This window comes from Toxorhynchites rutilus, chromosome 2 (genome assembly GCF_029784135.1).
Source record: "Toxorhynchites rutilus septentrionalis strain SRP chromosome 2, ASM2978413v1, whole genome shotgun sequence".
In the NCBI taxonomy this organism is placed as follows: domain Eukaryota; kingdom Metazoa; phylum Arthropoda; class Insecta; order Diptera; family Culicidae; genus Toxorhynchites; species Toxorhynchites rutilus.
Window position 1 is genome coordinate 138,968,677 of NC_073745.1, and position 27,678 is coordinate 138,996,354.

The 27,678-nt window shown below is 37.1% G+C and overlaps 1 protein-coding gene across 1 annotated transcript in view; it reads right to left on the reverse strand.

Annotated features, from left to right (window-relative positions):
* Positions 1 to 27,678, reverse strand: part of LOC129769243 (uncharacterized) — a 199,795-nt gene that overhangs the window by 111,601 nt on the left and 60,516 nt on the right. Inside the window, exon 2 of the mRNA XM_055771355.1 lies at positions 2,525 to 2,785. Coding sequence (XP_055627330.1) covers positions 2,525 to 2,734 — 210 coding nt within the window. The 5' untranslated portion in view covers positions 2,735 to 2,785. The remainder of the gene's footprint in view (positions 1 to 2,524; positions 2,786 to 27,678) is intronic.

Genomic DNA, 27,678 nt, shown 5'->3' on the forward strand with positions numbered 1-27,678 from the left:
AGAACAAATTCTTTCCAAACACCTGGAATTTCCTGACCTGTCGCACCGGCAGTTGGGAAAAATGTTGAACATTCACCATTCAACCGTCTCCAGAGTGTTGAAGCGGTTCCAGGAGCGGTTGACGTTGGACCACGACAAAGGAGCTGGAAGAAAATCGGGACCGGAGAACAAAAAGACGGAGGGAAAGGTGAAGCGGATGATTAAAACAAATCCCAACGTCTCAAGCCGTGATTTGGCTAAAAAGATCGGCATGTCGCAGAGCTACGTCCAGAATGCAAAGAAGAGAGCTGGACTACATACATACAAGGTACAGAACTTTCCAAACCGCGATGAGCGGCAACAATCGACAGCTAAAACTCGGGCACGGAAGATCTACGAGAAGATGTTGACAGAATGTGGCTGCTGTGTGATGGACGACGAAACGTATATAAAAGCCGATTTTAAGCAAATTCCGGGGTTGGAGTTTTTCACCGGCAAGAGCAAGTTCGATGTGGACGACAAATTTAAGAAGAAGAAAATGTCGAAGTTGGCCTCCAAATATCTCGTTTGGCAGGCCATCTGCTCTTGCGGACTGAGGAGTGAGCCTTTCGTGACAAAGGCGTGACAGTAAATGGCGAGATCTACAAATCTGAGCGCCTCGAGAAGCGCCTTCTGCCGTTCTTGCTGCAGCACGACGAAGCTCCGCTATTTTGGCCAGATTTGGCATCATGCCACTATTCTAAAAGTGTCCTGGAGTGGTATGAGGCCAGTTCTGTCCATTTTGTTCCAAAGAACATGAACCCGCCAAACTGTCCGGAGCTGCGCCCGGTGGAGCAGTACTGGACAATAATGAAGCGGGAACTTCGGAAGAGCAAGAAGACGGTCAAAGACGAGAAGGACATGTTAAGAAAATGGAAAAAAAAACTGAGAAACTGGTACCGGATGACACAGTAATGACTTTGATGGAGGGCATCAAGCGAAAATGCGTTCAAATTTACACTCAAGGCTCCATCGATTAACTTTTCTTTTGACTTTTGAAGTAAATATATGTATAAAACTACCCTAAAATTTTGGTTTGAATCTGAACATTATAAGAAAATTGGCATGACATTTTCGGTGTCGCAATAATTTCGTGTTCGCCCTTTATCTTTCATCAGATGGTTATATTGATTATTTCTGATTGTAGCAGATCTCTTTTATGTTCTAAGTTGAAACTTTTGGATATTGGGTTCAATTCCCAATCAGTCAAGGATCTTCCCGGGTTGGAAATATTTTTTTTTGACATACCTTGGAAAAAACTTCGGGCCTGAAGTTGAGACTATGACTATGTCAATGTAAATATGGATAAGAACATTGTTTGTTTTTCCGCAGTTTATGCCTATTTTTAATGTTCTATTGATAGATATTTATGCCTGCAACAGAGCCAGTTCGCTTTGACTTTGTTTTTATAATACTGGCTTCTTGATATGTTTAAAAATAAATCGTCCTGCTCAAACCTTTGTAGGGGTATGAGGTGGGCTATCATCATCTTTTCCTCTAGATGAATTTCTGTTTTGGCGGATTATTTGATGAAATGTGGGAATTGAGTATGGGAGGATAATTTCGTTACATTATGTAGACGTGACGTTTGTAGACTATTGATGTCTCCAGCTTACGTCATAAGGAACCATTCATTCTTTTCGCGGAAGCGTCATAATGTATGTTTGTCAGATCTACCACGGGAGTTGAAGAAAGTACTTCACGTATAATTCAAGCGAATTATGCTCCCATGTGTAATTGATTCAATCCAGTATTTGCGATTCTATCTGCTACCCTTTCTATTTGTCGTCTCGCGTTTGACATCCCCGTTTGGGACTTAACACTTTCGGCCTTTTCCACGTCGACATTGGATAACTTAGAGACGCGAAACTGCTTTTCCCCCTATCGAAACGACTGCTGGCTTTTTTTTCCCTATCTTAGAGCGGATAACGAAGCACCGACACGTGGGGGCGAAACGCTTGATTGCGCTGAATATTTATTAGCAGAGCAATCAAAAATTGATACTCCTTCGAGAATTGATGGCATCGAGTTTTTCTTTATTATCTTGGCAACCATTGCTGCTGCTCCGCCGCCAGTCACAACACTTGAAGGTGATGCAAAGCAGCATCAGCCGCGGCGGATGGTTATTTTACCAGCGAGCAAGCGAGGCGATCATACCAACATTCAGTGAATTCCCCAGAAGAGAAGAGAGCCATCGTTCGGTATGTTTGGTGTTTTATTATCGATTCTGGATTGAGTTATGAGCGCGAAATTTATTTTATCAAGCTCCTTTCAGCGTCTTCGGAATCTGTTTGTGGGGGGAGCCAGTAGCGCCAGACGTTGGATGTTTTCACTGTATGTTCAATACGGATTTGGATCGAAATTTTGCGATGCTGGAGCCGCTGCTCCCCAACGCAACGCGGACCTTGAAAAGTCTGGTAACCATTGAGATAAGGCGAATGAACGATAGGAGAAATTGCCTCCAGGACGGACTCGGAATCGAATGTCGCTGCCAACCAACACTCACCTTGTTCGGGTATCCGTTGTATCGGAGCAGTTTCTTACAGCATTTGCCCCGGCTTTCGAAGTAAATTTCCGAAGGTGGCCTCGGAGGGGTGTGGTGACCCATCGCGCAGCATCCAACGTTCGTTGGCGAGGCAGGTGGATGCAGGAGGGTAGCCGGCAGCGGAGGGTTGCCTTTGTCTATCGTCGCGATTGTGGAGGGCTTGAACTCCATTGTGGCGCTATTGTTCTCGCCTGCGACGCGAGAGGCCTTTAGGTGGGGAACCTGGAAGAAAAGAAGGATGGTAGGGAAATTGCTCAGTTTACATAATAATACGCTTCGATAAGAAGATTGATGTCAAAATGTGGCAAACTTCGTGGACAACTTTAAGTTGTCCCCTACTAGTGGCATCGTTTATAAGGTTGCTATGGATACATTTCTGAGCTGCCCTTGGTTCTACTAAGCGATGCCCTAATTGTGTCTTGCGAATGGCGATCTATCGCATTGCTGTGCTGCCAGTCAGTTCCCGGTCGGTCAACATGTTTTTCTTAGGCCAAAGGCCACACAGAAGTGCATCGTCAGAAAGCGAGGCACACACTAGTCACTGTATCCAAGTGAATGAGAAAAAAAATCCTAGCGCAGAATATATGTACACAAACGACATCATGAGAGTAAAGCAGCACCAGCATGTGTGCATCGTCAAGAAAAATTTGCATATAAATAAGTTATACTCCGCACAGCATGCAGCTCAGCCTGGGATCAGATCGTGTGCTTTGCGAAATGTGTGAGCTCAATGAAAGAAGGCTAACCTCCGCCCCCACAACTGCTGCTGGGGCTGGCTGGCAGTATATAGCAACGGAATCTTTTACGGCCTTTGCTGCAGTGCTCCTTCCAGCAGGCGAGATATATGTACACGTTTTGGATACACCGCCGGGCGCTCTATTTCCTCGTACCCTATGCTGCGGCAAAATTGAAACAAATCCCAGAGGGCATTTTTGCCTGATTGAACCAAAATGTCGTTCGTTCGTTCGTACGACATGGAAAGTAACGAAACTTTTCATTCATATACACAGGGAGCAGTTTCCAAGTTGGGCAAACAGGGTGAATTAACCGTGTCACCGTATAGTAAATTTTATTGAAGTAAATCGAGAACTTGTGTACAAAGGGAATAAATAGTTTCATGGATGCTGTACACAATGGGTTCTTTATGCAATAAATGAATCTTGCGAGCATACATGGATCATTTAGGATGGTTTGAGAATATTTAGTGTCTTCTATTCGAGGAACGAAGGATTAATGGTGAAATTTTATCAGGAACTTTGTCACAATTGGTTCTTTTGAACTAGTTATTTCTCAGGGAGATCCTCAGTTGATGTGTTATACTTTCCTAGACAATGATACTAATGATACTTACATACTCTTCAAGGGGGGGGGGGGGGGTACGGTGGCGTCTGCCAAACAAATGAAGCACAAATTTCTGCGTTACTAGAGAATTACTCAAGCAAATGAAACCAAATTAAGCATATGGAGGTTTAAGGGTGCAATAAATGATTCTATGGTGGTTAGACACTCCACCCCCTCTCTTAGGGGGAGTCTGCCATACAAATGAAACACAAATTTCTGCATAACTCGAGAATTAATCAAGCAAATAAAACCAAATTTGCTAGGCTACGTAACGGAGAAACATGTTATTTGCAAGTGGTTGAAAAATCTTGAACGAGAATTGTGTCTGAAAATAATCGGATATTATAATGTCGAGTTTTGGTAGAAGTACAAATAATTTTTTAGTAAACGGTAATTTTAAAGGGTAGATTTGAAGATCAATCAATGAATAATTCTGCGATTGGACCCATGAACAGCGCTTAGTAAGAAAACGTGGATGTGATAACGAAAAATAAATTTTGGGCGAGACGAAGTTTGCTGGGTCAGCTAGTATATCATAAAAACGAAAGTTCCGAATCGTTCATTCTAAAAGTCGCGTAGGATTTTTTAGTTATGATACGATTTGCGATTAAATGCCCCTCTAATTTACTCCAGAGTTTGAAAAATCGACTAGAAAAAAACGGCTGAACGTATCAATATGAAACGTTCACAATTGTTTAGGGAGTACACTAGGTTAAAAATATTCCTGTAAAGCACTATAAAAATAATATTTTTGGCCCTTTTTTTTCAAACGATGCAAAAAATTTAAATGCTTTTAAACGGTTTTATTTAGCTTGCCCTATTTGTGTCTTTGTAACATGTCTGTCCTACATTAATAAAAATTTGATCCCCTTCCTGTTGACCGATTGATCTGAAATTTGGAACACACCTTTATCCCTGCAGTCACTATTAAACTGCGTATTTCATGATCTTGAAAATCCAAGATGACGGACGCTACAAAATGGCGGATTGCATATTTTCTCAAAACCTCATCTATATGGGTATCAAATGAAAGGGCTTGATTAGTGGAACACATTTATTTATGAAAAATGCAAATCCAAAATGGCCACCACCACAAAATGGCGTCATATACAGGTCGAACTCGATTATATGTGATTCGATTATATACAATTTTGAACTCGATTATATACAGTTTGTGCAAAAAATATTTTTTCCATGTTTCAAATATGGCTTATTTCAAGAAGAAATGTAACTTTTCAACGTTAAGGTGAATTTTAAGTGGCTATTACATGTACAGTGGGGTAAAAATAGCGATTTTTGAAGATTTTGCTTTAATTTTCACCAGGATTTTTTTCATCATCATATTCATCTATCACCTCCTGAGAGAATCTGGATAAATTTATTTTTTTCATGTGAGAAAGTTGTTTTCTTCCTTTAGGGGATGAATCAAAAGTTTCCTCTTCTATTTTCAAAAACTGAAAAATACATGCAATAAACAAATAAAAAAAATTGTTTGACTCGATTATATACAGGATTTGATTATATACAGTGAAAAGAAATCAAAAACTGTATATAATCGAGTCCGCGCTGTATATATTTTTTCAAATATCCAAAATGGCTACAAAATGGCAGATCCCATATTTTCTCAGAATCAATATAGGTATCAAATGAAAGGGCTTGTTTAGTAGATCGCATTTATTCATAAAAAAAATTACTGCCACCACAAAATGGTTTAACCCTTTGCGGTCGTATTAAATTTGGACATGGGTGTCGTACTGGTCGGAATTATTTTTCCTTGAGAAAGCAGTGATACATGCAAGATAATGAAAAAAAAAACATTTTTTAAATTTTTTTTGTGTACCATATATATGTATTAACCTAATAATGTATATCAATGTAATGTTTTTTATATAAAAATTACATTTTCTAATTTGTCTTCGTGTGAAATCTTTCGAAACAGTCTCCAAGAGGTAATCATATGAAGTATAATCAATACATAATTATATTTTTATTATACGTTGAATATGAGACACTTTTGCCATTAATGTAATAAATGTGTAATCAATGCCAGAAATGTGTATCCGGAAAGATCAGCACTTTTCACTTTTAACAAACAAAGATTTTTTTACATGATATTATTCAAATGACATAAGACACTTATGCAAACAATTATTCTGTTCTTTAAAAACAACTACTTCAACATAATTTAAACCAGTACTTACTCAAATAATGATTTCTGGGTGTCCGAAATAATCAGAACTTTTCATATGAGACGAACAAAGATTTTGTCGCTTGACACACTTTTACGATTATTCAAATAACATGAGACATTTATGCTAACAGTAGTTCTGATACTCATTAACAATTTTTTCCATCACACCAAAGTGTTATAATATCTAAATTCTGCTGTAATGATTTTTGTCACACATTTCTATGAATTCAACGCACTGTGCGTTGTTTTGTGTGGGTGACTACTTTGATTAATATTGAGTACCGTTATCTGTTACTTATAGGAGCACCGTATTGATTCGTGAAAAGGTTCACTAGACATCGAGCCTCGTTTAGGAAAAACATAAACTGATACTTAGTTGAGTAAAAAATAAGATTAGCACGGTTTCTTGCTGTGGTGGCTGAGAGCAGACAAGCGACCACAAAGAGTTAATATATATATTTTTTTAAAAACCTCATCAATATGAGTACCAAATAAAAGGGCTTAACTAGTAGAACATTGTTATTTATAAAAAAAATCAAATCCAAAATGATTAAATGGTTTCATTCAGCTTGACCTGTTTGTATGTACAGTAAACTCTTCCTAACTCGATGTTCTGTATCTCATCAGACCGTAACTCGATGGATTTCTATATATTAAAGGGTGTGTCACATCAAATTGCATCACGGAAAAAACGCTGTAGAAATTCGCCCAGTAGACCGTTCCTTTTGAAAATTTTAGACAGTAAAATAAAAGCTATTAAACAACTTTTGGCATTTTCTTTTTATTCATACTTCGAGCCCAAGCCCGTATGCTCGCACCTTCCTCTTTACCCCGTTCATAAGGTTCTGTACAACGTCAGGTTGTAGTTTTTTTTGAACAGAAATCCATTTTCTCTTGAAGTCCGCCTCCGATTTGACAACTTTTGGGTTCTTCCGGAGGGCCTGCTTCTTAATCGCCCAACATTTCTCTATTGGGCGAAGCTCCGGCGCGTTGGGCGGGTTCATTTCCTTTGGCACGAAGGTGACCCCGTTGGCTTCGTACCACTCCAACACGTCCTTTGAATAGTGGCACGAAGCGAGATCCGGCCAGAAGATGGTCGGGCCCTCGTGCTGCTTCAATAGTGGTAGTAAGCGCTTCTGTAGGCACTCCTTAAGGTAAACCTGCCCGTTTACCGTGCCGGTCATCACGAAGGGGGCGCTCCGCTTTCCGCAAGAGCAGATCGCTTGCCACACCATGCACTTTTTGGCAAACTTGGATAGTTTCTACTTGCGAATCTCCTCCGGAACGCTGAATTTGTCCTCTGCGGAGAAGAACAACAGGTCCGGCAGCTGACGAAAGTCCGCTTTGACGTAGGTTTCGTCGTCCATTACCAGGCAATGCGGCTTCGTCAGCATTTCGGTGTACAGCTTCCGGGCTCGCGTCTTCCCCACCATGTTTTGCCTTTCGTCGCGGTTAGTAGCCTTCTGAACCTTGTATGTACGCAGGTCCTCCCGCTGCTTGGTCCGCTGGACGAATGAACTTGACAAATTCAGCTTATTGGCGACATCCCGGACCGAACTTCTCGGATCACGTCTAAACTGCTTAACTACGCGCTTGTGATCTTTTTCACAGACGGAGCATCCATTTTTCCCGTTCTTCACCTTCCGGTCGATGGTTAGGTTCTCGAAGTATCGTTTTAGTACTCTGCTGACCGTGGATTGGACGATTCCCAGCATCTTACCGATGTCCCGATGTGACAACTCCGGGTTCTCGAAATGAGTGCGCAGGATTAATTCACGACGCTCTTTTTTGTTCGACGACATTTTTCCAAATTTACGAAAAATTGACAGTGAAGCATGGCCAACGTGATCTATACACTCTTATCTGATTATAAGCGAAAGCTGAAGATATAATTCCTAAAAATTAAATTTCTACAGCGTTTTTTCCGTGATGCAATTTGATGTGACACACCCTTTACTATATATACTATATATAGTAATGTCTGTGGGGTAGGTACCATGTATGATTTGAAATGATGAAATGATTTGACTAATAGAATACAGTGCATCATGAAAATATTCCTAGGAAAATTAGGTAAGAAATAAAAAATTTAAAAAAAGTTGAATTGTTTCATTATAGAGTAATATGCTAATGATACAAATAATGTACTAAAAACTAGAAAATAAAATAAGTGAAAAAAAACCTTTTTATGTTAAACGGTCTCTTTGTGTTTAAACATGATAATAATACAGATAATGTACTAAAAGTTAGAAAATAATTAGGCAAGTAGCAGTTAGCGATTATCATACCCTTTCTTTCATTAATCAAAGACATTGATAAAACTAAAATAAAACTGTGGGGCACGTTGGATTTTCATTATCCGCTAAATCGATTTTTCATTTCTTCCCGATATTGTTGACTGCACACACCATGATAAAAATATGTACGTAAAATATTCTAATATTTGAAAGTAGTAGCTTTAAAATGATGCACATCCCATCGATATACGTTGATTTTTCACGAAGTTACAGCATATCAAAAATCACTTAATTTTTCAGACTTCGCGCTAATCGAATCGAATAACATCAATATTTGAAAAAATATAACTATTTTCTCCACTGCTGATATACTTTCCTTATTTGGTGAGCAAAGATTCATTCCGAAGTATGGATGATGAATTCAAAGAAAAACGGAATATTGATTTCTCTGCAATTTGTAGGTTTTTGGAAAAAAATATGATCAGAAGATCCCTGCAAAATTCTCTCAATGGCAAAAACATCAACTCTATAGCCAGCATAAAAAATACGAGAAAACAAACATTTTCTGAGAGGAAATAATTTTTAAGCTGCGTGAAAAATGGCAAAAGATTCTAGGACAAAATAATAAGAATGTAGAATATAGGAGAAAATTGAATATCTATATAAATAAAAATGATTCGCCAATTGTGTTGCTAAGCACGAAACCCGGGGACGGAATCTTCCGGTTTTAGCCATCTTTATTTTGTTGTACTTGTCTTTGTACTCCTTTATCTTCTATCTATCTATCCATGTAATTGAAAATAGATCGCCAAATGTGTTGCTTAAGCGGAAAATCCGAGGAAGGAATCGTTCGATTTGAGCCGTCTTTATTTTGTTGCATTCGTTTCTGCCTATGGATCAATTATACGAAAGTACTGAATATAGAAATATATACGGAAAGAATGTTGGTGTGAAGCGAAAATGTTAATGGATTCTCAGGTGGAATAATGCGCTTTGAAAATAAAATATTATAATGACGAGCTTTGGTAGAAGCACTGAGAAATTTATAGTATAAGGGAATTTTGAAGGGCCAATTATAAGTTCAATCAATGAAAAGTTCTGCGATTGAACTCTCGAACGTTCGCTCAGTAAGAAAACGTGTATTCGTATCAAAAAATCAATTTTGGGTGGACGAAGTTCGCTGGGTCAGCCAGTATGTGCGAAAAACGATGTTTTTGTTTTTCCAAATATCCACAAGAACTTTCCGGACAACCCAATATAAGCTATCCTGATTTCTTCCTGATTTTTATTTTCATTTTTCCTGATTTTTGAAAATGATGATTGGCAACCCTGATGCCAACGTTGAGAAAAATGGATATCTTTTGATTGTGCTCCCCCAAAATAATTCCGATCATTCTGTACTTTACTTACTGTATAACAGAAATACTAGGAATATTTTTTAGGACGTCTAAATTAAAACTTATTACAACTTGTGCTGTATTAAACAACAAACACTTTATCGAAATCAATTACAAACATATCATGAATGTACTTTTCGGGCATTGATTGAAGCAACATTATTCATCCATATTCCGGAATCCGATCGAACTTAGGGTTCGAACGGATTTTGCAAATCTATTCGACTCAACTCCAATCGACATATGCAAATGTGGCAACACCGCTTTGTGAAGCAATTCACTCTTAAAATAGCAGGTCCGAAGGCAGTTTTAAGTTGTTGAAATTTGAATGAAAATGACTACATGATGTTACTTAAATACTTAGAAAATGTAGTCCAGTAGTAACTCCTTACTCAACTATTTTCATCTAACTTTCCTAGCATTTCCGCTGAATCTTTTTCAGTAATATAAGATCAATGTCAGATGGAATTGTCGTTCAAAGTTCACCACTTTCCGAAAATGTGATACTCTATTACGTAGAACACAAATTTTATACGAAAAAAGGAAATTTTTATTTTAAACTAGCGTACCCGGCATACGTTGTTCTGCCATATGAATTACTTCTGGAGAATATTTTGGGTTTTGAAAAAAAAAACATACCTAATGTATTTTAAGCGTGTTTGAATGTTTTAACGATCTGTAAAATTAATCATCGATAAAAAGAACGAATGATACGATTTGAACGGAAGTTGGTATGATGTTTCTTGATGCAATGTATTTCATTAACGTAACTGATATGTTTGATCTCTCAAAAGTTAAATGTAACGAGAAAAAAAAATAATATGTTTATAATACGTATATGAAATAAAGAAAATTAATATTCATTTCGTTCAAATGCTGTTTCGTTGGAGGAAAATACGCGTTTCTCTTTTTCGATATGCATGGCTAAATTTATAACTGCTAGGTCTCGTTCGCGAATTGGGAAACCAAAGATACGCCAGACAACATTAGAGCTGATGTATCGTTTTTATTTGGAACTGCATTACTTCGTTGTTGTCGAGGAGTATCACACAGCCGCATTGCTTCCTGTATCCACGGACTTGCAATTGTAATAATTGCTCTTTGCTCAGCTGAGGCGAATACTACTAAACGATTTTCAATTTCAATGTCTGCGTTGTTAATATTTGTGAATGACATTATCAGTATTTATTCGTTGATATATTAGATCCCCTCCTGCGCTTGCGATCGTGTTGTTGGTGAAATCTCTAGGAAGATGCTTTGTACATATGCCATCTACCATGGAAGGCGATAGAAGTTTCGAATTACCGCATAACAGTATCGAATAGTTATTCATATTCCGGAATCCGATTGGTTTGAAACTCGATCGAATTTCACGATCACTCGATATCATTTAAATACATAGAAGACATAGCCCTGACCCTAACATAACTTTTTAGTTTATAATTTCCTTGCATTTCCACCCAAACTTTATCCATAACATAATAACATTATCGTCTGACAAAACTTTCGTTCAAGATTTTTCCACAATTGCAAAGAATGTGTTTCTTTTTCACATCGAACACATGTTTGATATGTAGGATAATTTTCATTAACAAATTTGTTTTAAAAGTGTCTTTATTCCTTTTGAATATCCATTTTACATTTCTGTTTCACAGAAATGGAACACGGAGCTCAATGTTGTCTATGTCGAATTGCGTCGCAAGGTTGACACATTTGTACAACTCGGTTGGGCTTGAGTTGAACGGATTTCAGAATGCAAAATTGCAATCCGTTCGGATAATTTTGACTCTGACGCTGTGTCGGCGTTGCTCATGATAGCGTTTCCCAGGTGAATGTATTCTTCCTCACTCCACTTATATTGATTAAGTCGCAGAAGTCGCAATCGTTCGCTCTCTACCTTCGCGTGTCGACCATGAATTGTTGGCACAGCTCACGATAATGACATAATGGCATCATACGATACACGTAATATCCATCGAGCGCACTTCTTTGTTTTATACGTCTGATTTTGGTTTGGTATAGAAATCTAAACTAAGTAATACTAAAAATGATGCAAGTAATACTACGATGAGAGGGCGATCGTTGGGAATGTTAGTGCTATTGAAGAACAATATGGAGAGAGTCGTATGAATGATGTGCGTCAACGATGAACTCCAGATTATTGTTTTTTCATCGAATCACAATTTCTTGCGTCATTGTGCAGACACCTCCTATGATTCTGGAAACGTTTGAGCACTGAATCTAGACACGTGCTCCTCAGAAGATGTTTTATCAGAGTTGATGACAATACACTGCGTTTCACAACTATACTGCCCATGATTACATAGGAGACGTAATCGACAACACCATTAACGCGTTTTTGTTGTTTTTTGACCTACAAGCATAACCATGCAAATTTCCGATGAAATGATCTGTCCAGTTGATGGATATTATCGGCAAAAAGAGGGCCTAGGTGATTTTGCGGATTAAAACATATTTTTTCCATTTGGAAAACGCTTGCGTCTATTTATGCGGACAATTAATCGTGTCAATGAACATTTCTCCGCATAGTTAGACGTAATCACCAGGTTGCTCTGTTTGTAGCGTTAGTTTTTACAATTCTGATAATAGTCAAAACGTCTCCGTCGGTAGTTTCAGCTGTTATCGGATAAAATCGAAAAGGTTTGGAAGAAATTTAGTGAAATGTCTGGAAAAGATGTTCTTGATTTGTTGCGAGTCTATGATAGGTCTTTCTTCCCTGAAGAATACTCTGGGATATGATAAGAACAGCAGGTTCGTGTTTTCTCAATTAATTAAATTTTGTGAAGGCAATCTGCAATGTTGGTAATTTTAGCAACATGATTTATCGATATCACGATCAATCGCATAAAGATGGTGTGGTGACTAACTCCAACGGTATGAGTAAATGCTGACTATGTGGAATAATTCAATGTTGAATCCGAGGAGTTATAATGTTAAGAACCAATATTATTTTATATTACTACTGATCTGATTGTTTCATTATCTACTTGAAGATTCAAATGCAGAAATTTAGGTAATTATAAGATTGAAAAACACAATTGCTTCTCTTTGTTCATCGTGTACAGAAAATAGTAATTATAGCAGCGTTTCAATGGTTTCTTATATTAATCTATTAGGAAACACTAAGTTATAAAACAATATCGTGACAGACATGTTTGGAATGTGATTCAAATGTAGATTTAGCTTATAGCACATAATACTGACAATTGTTGATTTTTGAACGATGTATGAAAGCTGTATGGAACTACGTCTGTTATGCGGACAAACAGTGATTTTTCGAAAACGTTTTTTCGAAATTGCCCAAATGTTTTCGAACAAAAAATGTTTGTTTGCATGTTCAGCAAACGTATTACATTGTGTAGAATGCGAAACAGCGAAAAAGTCGATTTTGTTCATTTTGTCATTTACGTCTCCTATACAAACATGGACAGTGTAGAATCACTAATTTTTTCTAAGTTTCGAGAGATATGTAAGAAGTCGGTTGAATGGAAGTATACAGTGTAGGATATAACAACTATCTTCATTTGAAATACTGGCCATTTGAACTTTATTGTTGTGTTCAGGTGCGAAACATTCAAAAAACAAAAATTTCAGTTTTTCATAAGTATAGAACCAGATGGAAAAATTCTCACTCCTTTACAAAATAAACGTCAATTTCACATGAATTACAATTACAAGTTTCTAATTCGTAGGTCATATTTAGTTCTCAATAAGTTCAAATAACCCATTCGGGGTGTATTTGACCAAGCTGCGTCATGTTGTAGTGTGTATTTCGTTCTACGCAGAGGATACTGCTCGTTTAAGCTCTTCAAATCACTCATATTGCTTGTAACCTGCATCTACTATTCGTACGATCACTCCTAATAAGTTCTTGATAGAATACTTGTAAATACTTGTAAACTAGCTGACCTGTCCAGAATCTGAAGCCCTTATTTATCAAACCATGCCACGACTTTCGGATTTTATGAATTGATGCCAAACTACCCAATTATCACATTGTTTTTGATGAAAAAAACAACAGTAAATGATTCTGAAGTACTTCTTTGCACTTCTGACTGTTCATTCGTGTTGATGGTAAGCCCCTAAACCAGGCCTTTTTTGAGAAAATTCTCCCCAAACCATAAAAATCGTATCTCCAAAGCTGCGAGTCCAAAAACTAATGTGGAAACTTATACCATGTGATTTCACTTTTTATGAGAACTTCTTTGATAAAAAGAAATCCAACTTGAATAGAATTTCTTCACAGTGGAAGGACTTACGGAACGTGTTATTTAGTTTTTCAGCTTGTAATTTTGCAACCATCAAACTGCCGCCAGTTTTAAGGCTTGAGGAGAATATTTTCAAAGCGGCCTGGTTCAGATAGCTTTTCATCAACACCAATGTACAGTCAGTATACTTCATTGGCACAATGAAGTACTTTAGAATCATTTACTGTTGTTTTCGCATCAAAAACACCTTGATAATTGGGTAATTTGGCATCAATTCTTAACATCCGGGAAGTCAAGGCATGGTATACTGAACAGGGGCTTCAGATTCTGGACTGGTCAGCATGTTTACCAGATCAAAACCTATCAAGAACTTATGAGGAGTGATCGTAGGAATGGTAGAAACACCTTACAAGCAGTATGAGTAATATGAAGAGCTTAAACGAGCAGTATCCTCTGCGTAGAACGAAATACACACTACAACATGACGCAGCTTGGTCAAAACCACCCCGAATGAAACGAAATACGAAACTTATTGTAATTCATGTCAAATCGACGCTAATTTTGTAGTAGAGTAAGAGTTTTTCCATCTGGTTTATAGTTATGAAACACTAGAAATTTTTGTTTTTTGAATGTTTCGCGCCTGAACACAATAATAAAGTTCAAATGGTCAGTTTTTTTAATGAAGATAGTTGTTATGTCCTACACTATATACTCAAATTCAACCGACTTCATACATATCTCTGGAAACTCAGAAAAATGAGTGGTTCTATAGTTATGAAACGCAGTGTATAAATAGTTCCAGAGACAGCGGTAGTTTCGGCAATATTTCTAAGAAATCGCCATCACATGTCTTAGAAATCTTGGAATATTCCTATAAGAAGATCTTGCTCTAAAACGTCGTAGAATGATAGCGACTTTCGAGCAAATTGTTCCAGTTTTTGTTCATCCTTCTGAATTAAAATTTTCGGTTGAATAATCGCAAAAAGTCTCATGAACGCACTAATGCCTTTCTTGCGAGTGATAAGTTCTTCTTTGAATTTATCCTAACATTTGTACAACACCTCCTGTGCTAATGTGCTAATGTGCTAATTCAAAATATCTTTCCTCCGCAATGATCTATAAGGAAAGTAATAACTCTGCAAAAATGTAGAAAAAGTAAACATACGACTGCATCAGTCTAATCTCCGCATAATTTCCTTCCGTTTATCACTCTCTCACAAATGGCGCATGTTATCGCATTAAAGTCCTTCCAAATCGTAATCTACATTCAGTGCCTACAGGTTGGGATTTTGCACCTGTTAAACACATATCTGGCTCAGGCAAACACTAGCGAAATCGGGTGTGTTTAGAATTTCCACTCAGAAGCATCAGCAGCGGTTGACGAACCCCAAGGGTCCATTATTCAAATGAGACAAGTTTAAGCCAGCTACTGCGAGAAAGAGGGAAAAGGATTTTCGGTTGAAAACTTCCGTTTGGGAGTGGATGATTTTTTTTCCGCAGCCGTGCGTGTGTTAGGATGTACAATGTTAAGCGAAGTTTTGTTGTTATAATGTGGAATATAGCGTGTTAATTCTGTTATTCGTCTATACTTGTATATAAATGAGTACGACTATATATACACGTGTTGCTTTACATTCACATATAATTCCAGGTTGCTTGGAATAATAAATTATTTATCATCCATCATTTAGATTAATCTTTAGAAACTTAAATTGAATAGATTTATGGTTCAAAATAGAATGTATAAATTTTTTTGTTACTAGCTGACCCGGCGAACTTCGTCTCATCAACAATTTATATTTTCATTTAAATAATTTCGAACACTCAAGTCCCCACAGAAATTATTTTTCTGTACGTGATCTATATTCGTAGTATATATATATTTTTTAAGACATACCTGAACAAGACTAAGACGCATCAAACCTGATACTGACTGTTGAAATCCGTTGCTCCGTTCTTGAGTTAAATCGTGAGGAATGGACATCAAATCAGTTTTATTTATATAGATACTAGCTGACCCGGCAAACTTCGTCCCGCCTAAAATTTGTTTTTTGTTATCATTACCTTCAAACATTCACGTTTTCTTTCTATGAGCAAATTCATGGGTTCAATCGCAGAACTGTTCATTGATCGATCTTCTAATCGACCCCGTTGATTTTACCTTTTACTATAAAATTCCTAGTATTTCTAACAAAACTCATCATTTTAATATCAGATTATTTTCAGACACAATTCTCGTGCAAGATTTTGCAACCGCTTGCAAATAACATGTTTCTCTGTTGCATGGAATAAATGTTTTATACAGCAAATATAATAGAATAAAAACAGCCTTAAATCGGACAATTCCTTCCTCGAGTTCTGCACTTATCAACACATTCGGCGATACTTTTTTATTGGTATAGATAGAAGAAGATATAGGAGTGCGTTTCATCACATTAAAATCCATTTCCAGTTTCGAAAAAAGGTCAATTTCGCTAGCGCAAACACCAAATGGAATAACAGCACTTGTCACTATGTAATTGTAGAGCATATGGGAGTTAAATTTTCCGAATTTTCCTTTTTTCCTTCAGAGTTTTCTGAAAATTTTCAGTTGGCATGTTTGGTTGGAATATTTTTGGTTGAAATATGTGTAATATTTTTATGGGACCCCCTCTCCATTCCAGAGGAGGGAGGGGTGTCATATCATCATAGAAACATTGCTCATGCCAAAAAACCCTCACCTCCCCTTAGATAGGGCGGTGGAGTGTTTAACCACCATAGAAACATTTATTGTACCCTAAAACCACAATATGCCCTATTTGGTTGCATTTGCTTGATTAATTCTCGAGTTATGCAGAAATTTGTGTTTCATTTCTATGGCAGAAACCAACTTTTATGGCATATAAGCCTGACGCAGATAACACGCATTAAACCTGATACTTACTGTTGAAATCAAATCATCAAATTTTCTAAAAAATGACTTTCCAGTTCTTCAACTTTCCGAATGTTTTTTATACTTTTTTTTGCCATATAAACCTGATGCAGACTGAGGCACTTCAATCCTAATACTGACTGTTCAAATCCGTTGCTCCGTTCTTGAGTTAAATCGTGAGAAACGGACACCAAATCATATTTATTTATATAGATTGGCTTTTAATAACTTCACACTTCAGTGGCACTGCTAGATTGCTGATATAACATGGGTTATTAGTGAAAAGTAATTTCGGCATATTTTATTTATCGTAAAGGTGAAAATGGTGTCGGCATTTTAGGCTACGACTCTATACTTCAGTATATTTTTCCTTAAGTTCAATACACTACTCCCAGCGATTCTGCAATTTATATATCCCATATCATAAGTGGTTTTCCGGTGGACCTCGAAACCAAGTAATGACTAGCGATAGAATTTGTTTTCAGTGACATTATTTTTGTGACTTTAAAATTAAGGAAGCAACTTTCACGGAAAACAAACGAGCGTTATTTCTATAATCCCAACCCTTAATATTAATGTGAACAAGAGCTGTCCATGAAATTAGATACAGTCAATAACTTTATATCGTTATCCGTCGTTTCGCCAGAATGTGAAGCTGCTCGTTGTTAGAAAATATCTCATTTCTGGGAAAGTTTCCTTATGAATAATGTATCTCGTCGTCGTCGTTGTTGTTGTTGATGCGAGTGCTTTTAAATGTGCAAAGCTGTCTGAACATGTTTTTTTTGTTATACTTCCAGCTCGGTGACCTCTGACCGCACAGTATATGCAGCGAACTTTGGCCGTGGCCAATCTGCGCTTGTTTCTATTTTGTATTTGCACAAATTTTGTACACTAGCAAAAGCAAGTCGTCCTTCGACAAATATTCCATTCCACGTTAAAGCCCCCGACCCAAACCTAAACCTAAACCTAAGCCACCCGGCATCATACTAAAGTGACATAACCTCCCACCCCCCTGACATGAAGCAGTTCATGTTTGTCCCCGAGGACCGACAGTGGAGCATTCTTAATTTTAATATTGTTCGTCCTAATGTTTAACGTTCGTTGCCCGATTCTGGCCAAGACCAACACTGTCTGAATGAGTGGAAATGCGATGTCGTCAATATGCTCAGTTTAATTTCATTATAAAGTTTTATTTTACGGGACCGAAATTATCCGCTTCTAGAGCAACTAGGAACGAGTGGATAACACGTTGATATGACTGTGATATATGCATGAGACGACGACATCCCCCCCCCTATTCCTCCTTCCACTGGATATGAGGACGATATGAGGCAGGGGACGATGATTAATTATGATGCAATGTGTGTTTGGCGAAGACCAGCAGATTTTAAATGCTACATTGAGATACGCGAACCACCACTATTTGCATATGTGTCCTTGCATATGGTGCTTCGAAAGTTTTTGGGTTCTGCTTTATGGTGCAGCTACACCTCGCCCACATTGGGTAGCATTTTTCGTGGATGACGGTTGTTTTGGACAAGTGTTTGGTTGTACGTGTTTTATGAGCCAAAAACGTAATAGCAATTTGGCCCGAAAGTTTGAAGTGCTCTAAATAATATGTTTCGACATTTGGAACTCAACGACGGGAGTGCTTTCGGTTGAGATGGTGGATCGCAATGAATTATGATGTCTTTTTTAGTTTTGTACTCCTGTACTCCCTGTAGTACCAACCACTTAGTAATAGTTGTGAGTTTAAACGCGTACTTGAAGCATAGTAAGATAAATTCATATTCATATATTTCAATATTTGTATTTACGGAACACAGTTCGCAAAATAAGGTACACTAGATTTTACACGAACACAAAAATTAGAACTTATCAATCTCAATATCGGGTTGTTCGAGACGATATTCTTAAAGTGAAAAAAAAGTGATAGTGTGATAGTGATAGTGAAGAATCAAGGAGCACATGAGTGAGTTGTTGGTAATCGGTTGAAATTGTTGATAAGACTTTTCGCAGCCACAAATTTTTGTTTGTTTGTATTCTTCATATTTATTGCAGAGACAAATATATTTACAAACGAATATGATAACAAACAGTAATTCAGTAGTCTACACCTAGGATTAAGCCATTTTTAGAAAAGTAATATACAAATTGGTGGCAAGAAGAGAACTCCCAACTCACTCAGCAGTCTTATCAACTCAATGGCACAGAAATGGCGTGCCATGGCACGGTACATGGCACAGTGGACATCCGTACTTTAAGGGGTAGCCTGTCTGTTAGCCCGAAAAAATCGACGTAGCTAAAAGTATGAGGATATATTAAGCTAAAAGTATGAGGATATATTAAGTATTACTGTGCGAATTTTTGAACGTGTTTTTCTCGAAACCATGTTTTTTTCAGCTGGTGGTATCGATATCTCAGGATCTACTCGGTCGATTTGGCTGAGTGCTGAGTTTATTTTATCAACATGTGAAAATGAATTATCTAAATCCTTACATAGGCGCTTTGATATCTCATTTTTTCGATTTTTTATGATCTTCTAAACTGCGATTTGTCATGAAAAATAACTCATTTTTAGCAAAAATGGTCGCCATTTTGGCAATTTTCGGAATTTTCCAAAACCCCTATGTAATGCTTTAGGTATTGTCCTAAAGTTTCAAAATATTCATCATTCTGCAGCACCCCGTTGCTTCAGAAACGAAACCACCAAGCTGTCAACAGCGTAATAATCATTATTCGTGAACTCGAAAAATGATGAATACATCTACAAATATAACTTTAACAATAACCAAAATACCCGAACACTTGACTTTATCCCTAACATCTGGAAAAAAAATCACGAATATTCATTACTTTTCGACCTTCCAGACAGGGGTCTCTTCTTAATACATTTTGTATAATATTTTCCCTTCAAGGCAATTGTCTTTTTCAATTTCTTTTTCTTCTTTGGTTGTTTTTTAGATACTTCAAATTCTAAGGTTAATTATCCTTCACTAGAAATCGCCAGGATTTGTTTGGAAACATAGTATAGCGAAATTTTCAAAAGATAGAAGTTGGATGTCTAAGAACAAATTGTAGAGCGGTTAAACAACGTTAATTTGGTTGATATAAGTAATCATGTTTATTTTACCTTGTTTCTGCGTTTGTGGCCGTTGTTTATTTGTGCGAGGTGTATCTTCCACAACGAAACTTGTTGCCACAATGGGTGAAAAAATGTCCGAGTTTTTTGCAATTGGTGCAATGGTAAACCCGCGGTACAAAAATCGCAGTTACCCTGTATACGTTTTCTTTGAAGCTATCGATCTTCGTGTGTAATTTTCCCTATATCCTTATACCATCCTTCTCTTCCATTGTGAGTAATTGGCCCCCTTGCTATAAACAGTAAAATAAGTTGAAATGTAAATATACAATAGATATACGAATAGATTCAAGAATTGAGCGTGTTCTCAACATTGTAACAATTCCTTAAGGGGCTGTCCACATACCACGTGGACAATTTTAGGGGGGGTAGGGGGTATGGAAATGTCCACGCTTGTCCACGGAGGGGGGGCAGGGGGTATAGACTATGTCCACGTGGACACGAAAAATGAATATTTTTTCCAATAAATTACCGATACATTCTAAATTAAATAAAAACTGTTCCATATTTAAGAATTTTAAAACTTTCCGCCCAACTTGAGTATTCCGTACTTATCAATAAACGAATTGAGCTGCTTGAGAGTGCTTCATATATCATTGAACTTCTTTACTGAAATCCACATTCTAAAAATAACTCACGTAAACTGTGAGCGACCGAGATATTTTGTATGACTCTATAACTTTTATGGTTGCGGGCTATGCATAGACGTTCCTAGCTCAAATCTATAAAAATAAGCGATTCCATAATGGTTAAGTTTCCTTGATATTACACATATGGTTTTTTTGTCAAATACAATTTTCTATAGAGCTTGTATAGAGCTCTCGAGAACAATTAGTCTTAGGATAATAATGTCTGTATAGTTTTTCATGCAGAATTTCGTGTAAAATCATTCTTTCGCATTACTTTTCTCGAAAAGTTAGAACTTTTCAAAGTATTGGAATCCCGTCAATTTCTAAGGATATTTCATTTGCGTGACATGATCCATGCACAACTAGTCGTCAAACATAAATCAATTGACCCAGTATTCTATTTTTTTTCAGAAAATTTCGCATAGATTGCAGTTGTAAAACATTTGAATTGCTTGATTGAAGTGCCTTTTAGAAGTGAAAAAATACTTAAAATTTTTCGTTTTTTAAGGGTTTTATTATTTTCCCCTCAAAACTAGATGATAAATTTGATTGTTTCTATCAACAAAATTAAAGCTCTCCAACCCTTCTACAATCCCTTCCTCGACACTACAATGTTATTCCTATTGTTTTATTTTTCTTATTTATTTTTACAAGCTCAGTTACATAGGTTTAAAGGAGCCGAACTCCTTTAAACTTGTTACTAGTATATATACATTTTTCCTTAATTCTAATGTTAATAATATAGGAAACCGATTACTCGCGGTCGACTCGAGTTTAGAAAGGTGATATATTTTCTTCAGGAAAAGGAGGGGATATGAGGGGATTCGTATTGTTTTCTTTCACTATTTAAAATGTTCTACAACAGAATATTACGGAAAATTTTCTCATTTTTCAAATGAATTAAATTAAATTGTTCTATGTAGCGTACTTTTGAATTGGGATCAATTTAAGGCAAAAAATGAGTCTCAAGGAATGTTCAACTTTTATATTTGAGATTTGAGCTCGATTTCATAGTTGGGAATCAAAGAAACGTGAGTTGTCTGATGTAATTCTTCCCCGCGAGCGCTTTGGAAGTCATCTAGACAATCAATGCCGAATGGTCTATAAGCATTTGAAATCTTAATACGCTTTGAATACCCTCTGAAAATTCTCTGAACTATGGCGGAAAAGGTTTTGAATTGCGCTACCGACTAAAGGTGGATCGGAATTCCAGAGTGAAGATGAATCGCCATTAGCAGTGATCGATCATATTCCGGAGTGGGCAAAGAATTTTTTCATCTAAAATTTTGAGTAACACTGTAACTCTGCCATAAAACAATGCAAAACAATGCATCCCTGTAGTAAAATATCCTACTGGAATTCCATATGAATCAAATGGAAGAAATTAATCAAGTTGATTGGATTATTACTGCCGTCTATGTGATATCAACATATTTTTGTTTAGAAAATCGTGAACTAAAAATGTATTTGGAAATGTTTTCAAGTCCATTTATTTTTATTCGATTGGCGATTGGCAATCACAATTAGTAAAGCTCAAGATCAATCTTTGAAGTTGTGTAGTTTATATTCAGATGCAAATTGTTCCTCACCTGGTCAACTGTACATTGCGTGTTTCCGTGTTAGCAAACCAGATAGCCTTTATATATTCGTTTATAATGGAAAAACAAAAAATATCATATACTCACAAGTATTTCAAAATTAAACTCATATGAAGCATGTGCTTTGTTATGCTACCCATTTCTCTACCATACAAAAACAATGGTCCACAACTGGTACAGGGTACAGCTAGTGAAATTTGAAATAAAAACAACTTAAGGAGGGATCCCGGTCTGGAAATTCGAAAAAATAGAACTTTGTTTTTTTTGCATTTTTGGGAAGCTTATCCCTTTTTGATATTTGATTTCGTTGGAAAGTTACAGCCAAAAGTATGACCTCACCTCAAGGAATATAGTATTACTGTACGAATTTTGAAACGGGTTTTTCTCGATACCGTGTTTTTTTTCAACTGGCTGTATCAATATCTTAGGATCTACTCGACCGATTTGGCTGAAATTTTTTATCAGCCCTAAAAAATAGATTATCTAAAGCGTTACATAGCTGTTTTTTGATATCTCATTTTTTCGATTTTTTATGAGCTACTAAATAGTGATTTTTTATAAAAAATAACTCATTTTTAACAAAAATGGTCACGGCAATTTTTCGAAAAAAAAACCCTACGCTTTAGGTATCGTCCTAATTTTTCAAAATATTCATTGGAATTTGTTCTACGACACCCCGTTGCTTCAGAACCGATACCACCAGCAAGGTATCAATTTTCAGACAGCATCTACGCATCCAGCTGTAGCGTAATAATGGAAAATTAAATGGAATTTAGACGCAAATCAGTTCTTTCCTTAATTATTTTATTTTAAAAAGGAAAAATGTCCACGTGGACAAGGGGGGGTAGGGGTATAAAAATATCCACGCTTGTCCACGGAGGGGGAGGGGGAGTCTAAAACCGTGCTTTTTCTGTCCACGTGGTATGTGGACAGCCCCTTATATCCTATCCCTTTCCTCAAAAAAAAATTGTCACCCTTCTAAACTCGAGTACACCGCGAGTAATCGGTTTTGCACCCTAACAGTTCGGCTGAAAAGTTTATAAGGTACCACAGTAAAACTATTTTTTTTGCAAAATTTAATTCTTTTATTCAACATAATTGGCTTCGAGGGCGATACAGGGTTTATAGCGAGTAGATCTTTGCATCTACTCTAGACGAAAACAAAAACAAATAACAAGGTTGGGTAAAAAACAAATCTAAACATTCTAAACATGTATTATTTTTCGACATAGTCACCCTTTGAGCATTACACATTTCTCCCAACGTGTAACTGTAATGATTATCCTTAACCCTTTCGTTACGAGCGTCGTCTATAGACGACTTCCGCGCGACGAGCTGTGTGTACGAGCGTCGTCTTTAGACGACATGAAATTCATACTGCTCTTCGATCACACCAGCGCAATGTGCATACTTTTCGGTGCAGTACTCCGTACAGGAGTAGCACTTCGGCGGAGCACACTGCCGTAATGAAAGGGTTATATCTCCACTTTATACCATTGGTCAATATCAGTCGTAAATGTTTTGTCCGATACGGTATAGCAAGTGCAACTTTGAACGTCCTTGGAATCAGCCTTAAACGAAACAAACTTAAAGCAAACAACCTAAGAAGTTGGTGCAATATACATACTCATAATACCTCTCGAAACGATCGACATGAAATCAAGCACACTCATAATATACTTATTGCAACCATATGGGCTTGTTGAACATCCTGACAATCACTCGAGCTAACTCTAGCGGTGAAAGCATATGGAAAGGAGCTACCACCCAATGGCGTCGGTAAAATTCCATCATCATCGTATCCCCCGTCTGTGCATTCGCCATACAGGGAACAATGTGACTATAATGTTCGAAGCGATTTTCACACAGACACCCTCTCCTAGTACAGAGCCTATGTAGTGCAGCATGTGAAATGATACTGGATATTTTCACATCGGAACAACGTTTATTTGATAGTAATATTCGTCGTTCAATACTCCGCTTTCCGCCCTTCAACATACTTCCCTTCATGTATAATACGGAAGGGATCAGTTGAAACATTGGAAAAAACGGAATGAAAAAATGAACAGGTTGCTGCTCGGTGCTTTCGATACTTTGGAATTGATATCCCCAGGAAAACACGACGATGATGAGAGAGAGAGGAGGGACTGAACCGATGACAGCTGACTTAATATTATATTTTCTGCAAGCTGTGTCCGTGATTTGTCATCTATATAAAGAATCAGCACTAGTAATAGGGTCTAGAACTGCAATAAATTTATCTACGGAAGAAGATAATAATGAGCGTTGTGACAGAAAACCACGAAATGTATCGAAATCACAGACGGAGCTTTAAAAATGCGTTGCCTTTCAACCGACCAGCAACCAATTTTTGCCCTGGTGTCTAGCCGACATTCAGATCGAAGGATGGGTATACTCATGTCGTCAGCATTAGCATTAACATCATCGTCGTCATCATGGGATTCATGAGTTAAAGGAAAATTTTTCATCTTTTCATCGAACCCCAGTTGATATGAATAGATGATGATGATGATGATGATGATGATGATGATGATGATGATGATGATGATGATGATGATGACGACGATGAGTATGTGAATGGTTGTGGGGTGAGTTTTCTGTTTGATTCGAGTACCGGTTCCATTTTGTCTGGTTTGGACCAGACCAATCTGTTTGACTGTCGGCCAGCGAAGCATGCGGGGGCCAAATCAAGCGGCACTGTGCATGTTTAATGGAAATATGAAGTGAAATGCAAATAAAACCATTAGATGCGCAAGAGCGAGTCAGAGTTACAGCAGTGGGTCCATTTTCATTAGGAGTGAATGGAAATTGATTTAGTTTCATCTGGGAAATATGAAGGGAGACCCTTCCAGTATATGGATCCGGAGCTCTTTTGTACTTGGTGCTTCGAGTGATGATAGAGTTTATTTGGACATACACAGAGAGATGCCAATTTGGTTTGCAGTGATGTACCTGTTTGTAATTGAGATTGAAGGACACACTCAGGATAGATCACAGAACATCATCGTTACGATTTATGAAAGATAGATTTAATACATGGTAATTTGGCTACAACCAGCCTTCCTGTTTTCCATAGATGATACCATTTTTTTTTGGCATCTTAATGGTTTCAATGGCCAATCCTAGTTTTTTTTAAAGTTTTATAGTTTTATCAATATTTTTTATTCTTTCGTCATTTTCAAGTTTTTCAGTTCACATCGAATACTTTTATGACGTTTATTGTTTTTTTTTTTTCTATCTTTATTTATCTATCTGCTACAAGCAAACAGAAGTACAGAACGGTGTTTCCGCTAATTTGCCTCTGTTTTATTGGCATTCGTTCATTTTAGAGGGTGTTCAATAAGTTCGAATGTACTTTTAAAGTTCGTTAAAAAAATGAAAATACAAGATTTTTTTTTGTGCGTGAATTTTTATTGAGCCAATGTTTATTGGGAACCTTTACCACATATTAGCTGGGAGCACCCCCCTCTTGTGCTTGAGACGTTTAAAAGTATCGCACGCGGCACGCAACTGGTTTATTGGCATCTCGTCCCAGATCTTGGAAATGAGCTTCTTCTTAAATTGATCCATAGTGCTTATTTTATGTTTGCTCTGCTTGGCCAGCATGTACGACCTTACATAAAAGTCCAGGGGATTAAGGTCCGGGTAGCTAGGAAGGCACAAAGTCTTATCGAGAAAATCAGTCAGAATTCTCCCGACATCGGTGCACAGTCCTGTTGCAAGACGCAATGATCCTTCCCGTAGAGGTTCCGAAGTGCCGGAGTCACAATCTTCTCCAGAGTGTAACGCCCGAGCGGTCTGGGGCACTTTTCTTTTAAGTTCTATCGAGAGAAACAACTGTTCTTCTCGATGTTCAACTATCAACTGATTTATTTTTTCTCTATAATCCTCGATCCCTCTGTGAGGGTGTACAGAACTCTTAAAACGTTAGAACTAACTTACTGGCTACCTGCTATGTGTAGGGAATTTTCCACTTGCACAGTATGGAAAATTCCATCGTTCCTGTTGGAAAATCCTTGGTTGGATTCTCCCCTATCTTCAGTAGGAATCTTTCTTATTGTAAATACTTATTCATATTGAAATTGTCTGAGATGTTCTATTCGTGGGAGAGGGTCACTGCATCTCCCCCTACTCAATGAGTTTGAGGGGAAACTAGAAGAGTTTCCTCTAAAATTGGTCTGTGAGGTTATTTTTATATATAACTGATTGTATATTATTTCAATTTTTGTGTGTTCTTCATTTGCTATGATATCTGTATTTATTCATCTCAACTCCCTCAATTCTGAAATTCCGCAATTCCAAATGAAAAATAAAATTATCATATCTCCATAAAATTTCCCAAACAGTCTTATCGATCAACATTGTAGAGCCTTCAAGCTACATTTAAAATATTTCCTCGCATACCCGCATAATTATTAATATCCCCTTGTTTATTCTTTCATTTATTCTTTTATATATTAGAAGAGTGTGTATTGCTCTTCCATTAATTTTACTCGCATTTATTAATTTTCTTCGCATTTATATATTTTTATCTCATTTATATATCTGATCATGTAATTTTATCCCACATTTTCAGTTACTCCTGAACTTTCAAGTAAGTTCAATACATGCATGCTTCTACAGGAAAGAATTCCCGGTTTTCCAGCCCTTCGATCCATTCAAAAGCTATGATTGCGATTGATGGACACATTCTTGTTAAATTGGCTGTAGACATATATGGCTGAATCTATCACTTTTTCTAAAAATCCCACTTTAAAGTGTGTTTGTGAAATTTGAAATCAAACCTGTTTAAATTATCGATAAGTACATTTCCCCATCTTTCCCTGTTCATACAATTGAAGTATGGGAGATATGATTGAGTTTTCAAAACAGAATAAACAGTTCTTACAGAATTGAATAACCCTAGTTTTTTTCCTCGCATCTGCTGAATGCATCGTTTCAAATGCATCAGCGATTTCTCGTATTTTTTTCATAGTATACTTTTATCATTTTTTGCATATATTTTTTTTTATAAAATTGTTTAACTATCTTAATTATGTGCCACTTAGCTTTATTAACGTTTTCCTCCAACCAGAATCCTGCTAGAAGTTCCCCTTCTCATAATACTGGCATCATGATAGCGCACCCAATCCTGCCGGTCTTTAGTCACCGCCACTGACGTATCCCGATATTACGGTGTTTCCCTTTTTTGAATACATCACTGCCATCAAACTGCTTCCATTTTAAGTTATTGCACTTGATCAACAGTTTTGCGTTGAAAGGAACCGTCTCTTCCACAGCATTGCCTTCCGTCACATGTTTCGTCTTATTCATTCTGGCTGTTGAGATTGGGCACTGTTTTAATATTTTTGAACCGTTTCGTTTAATCCAATCTGTTTTGATAGTTTCTATTCAAACGTTTTTTCACTTGGTGGGATAA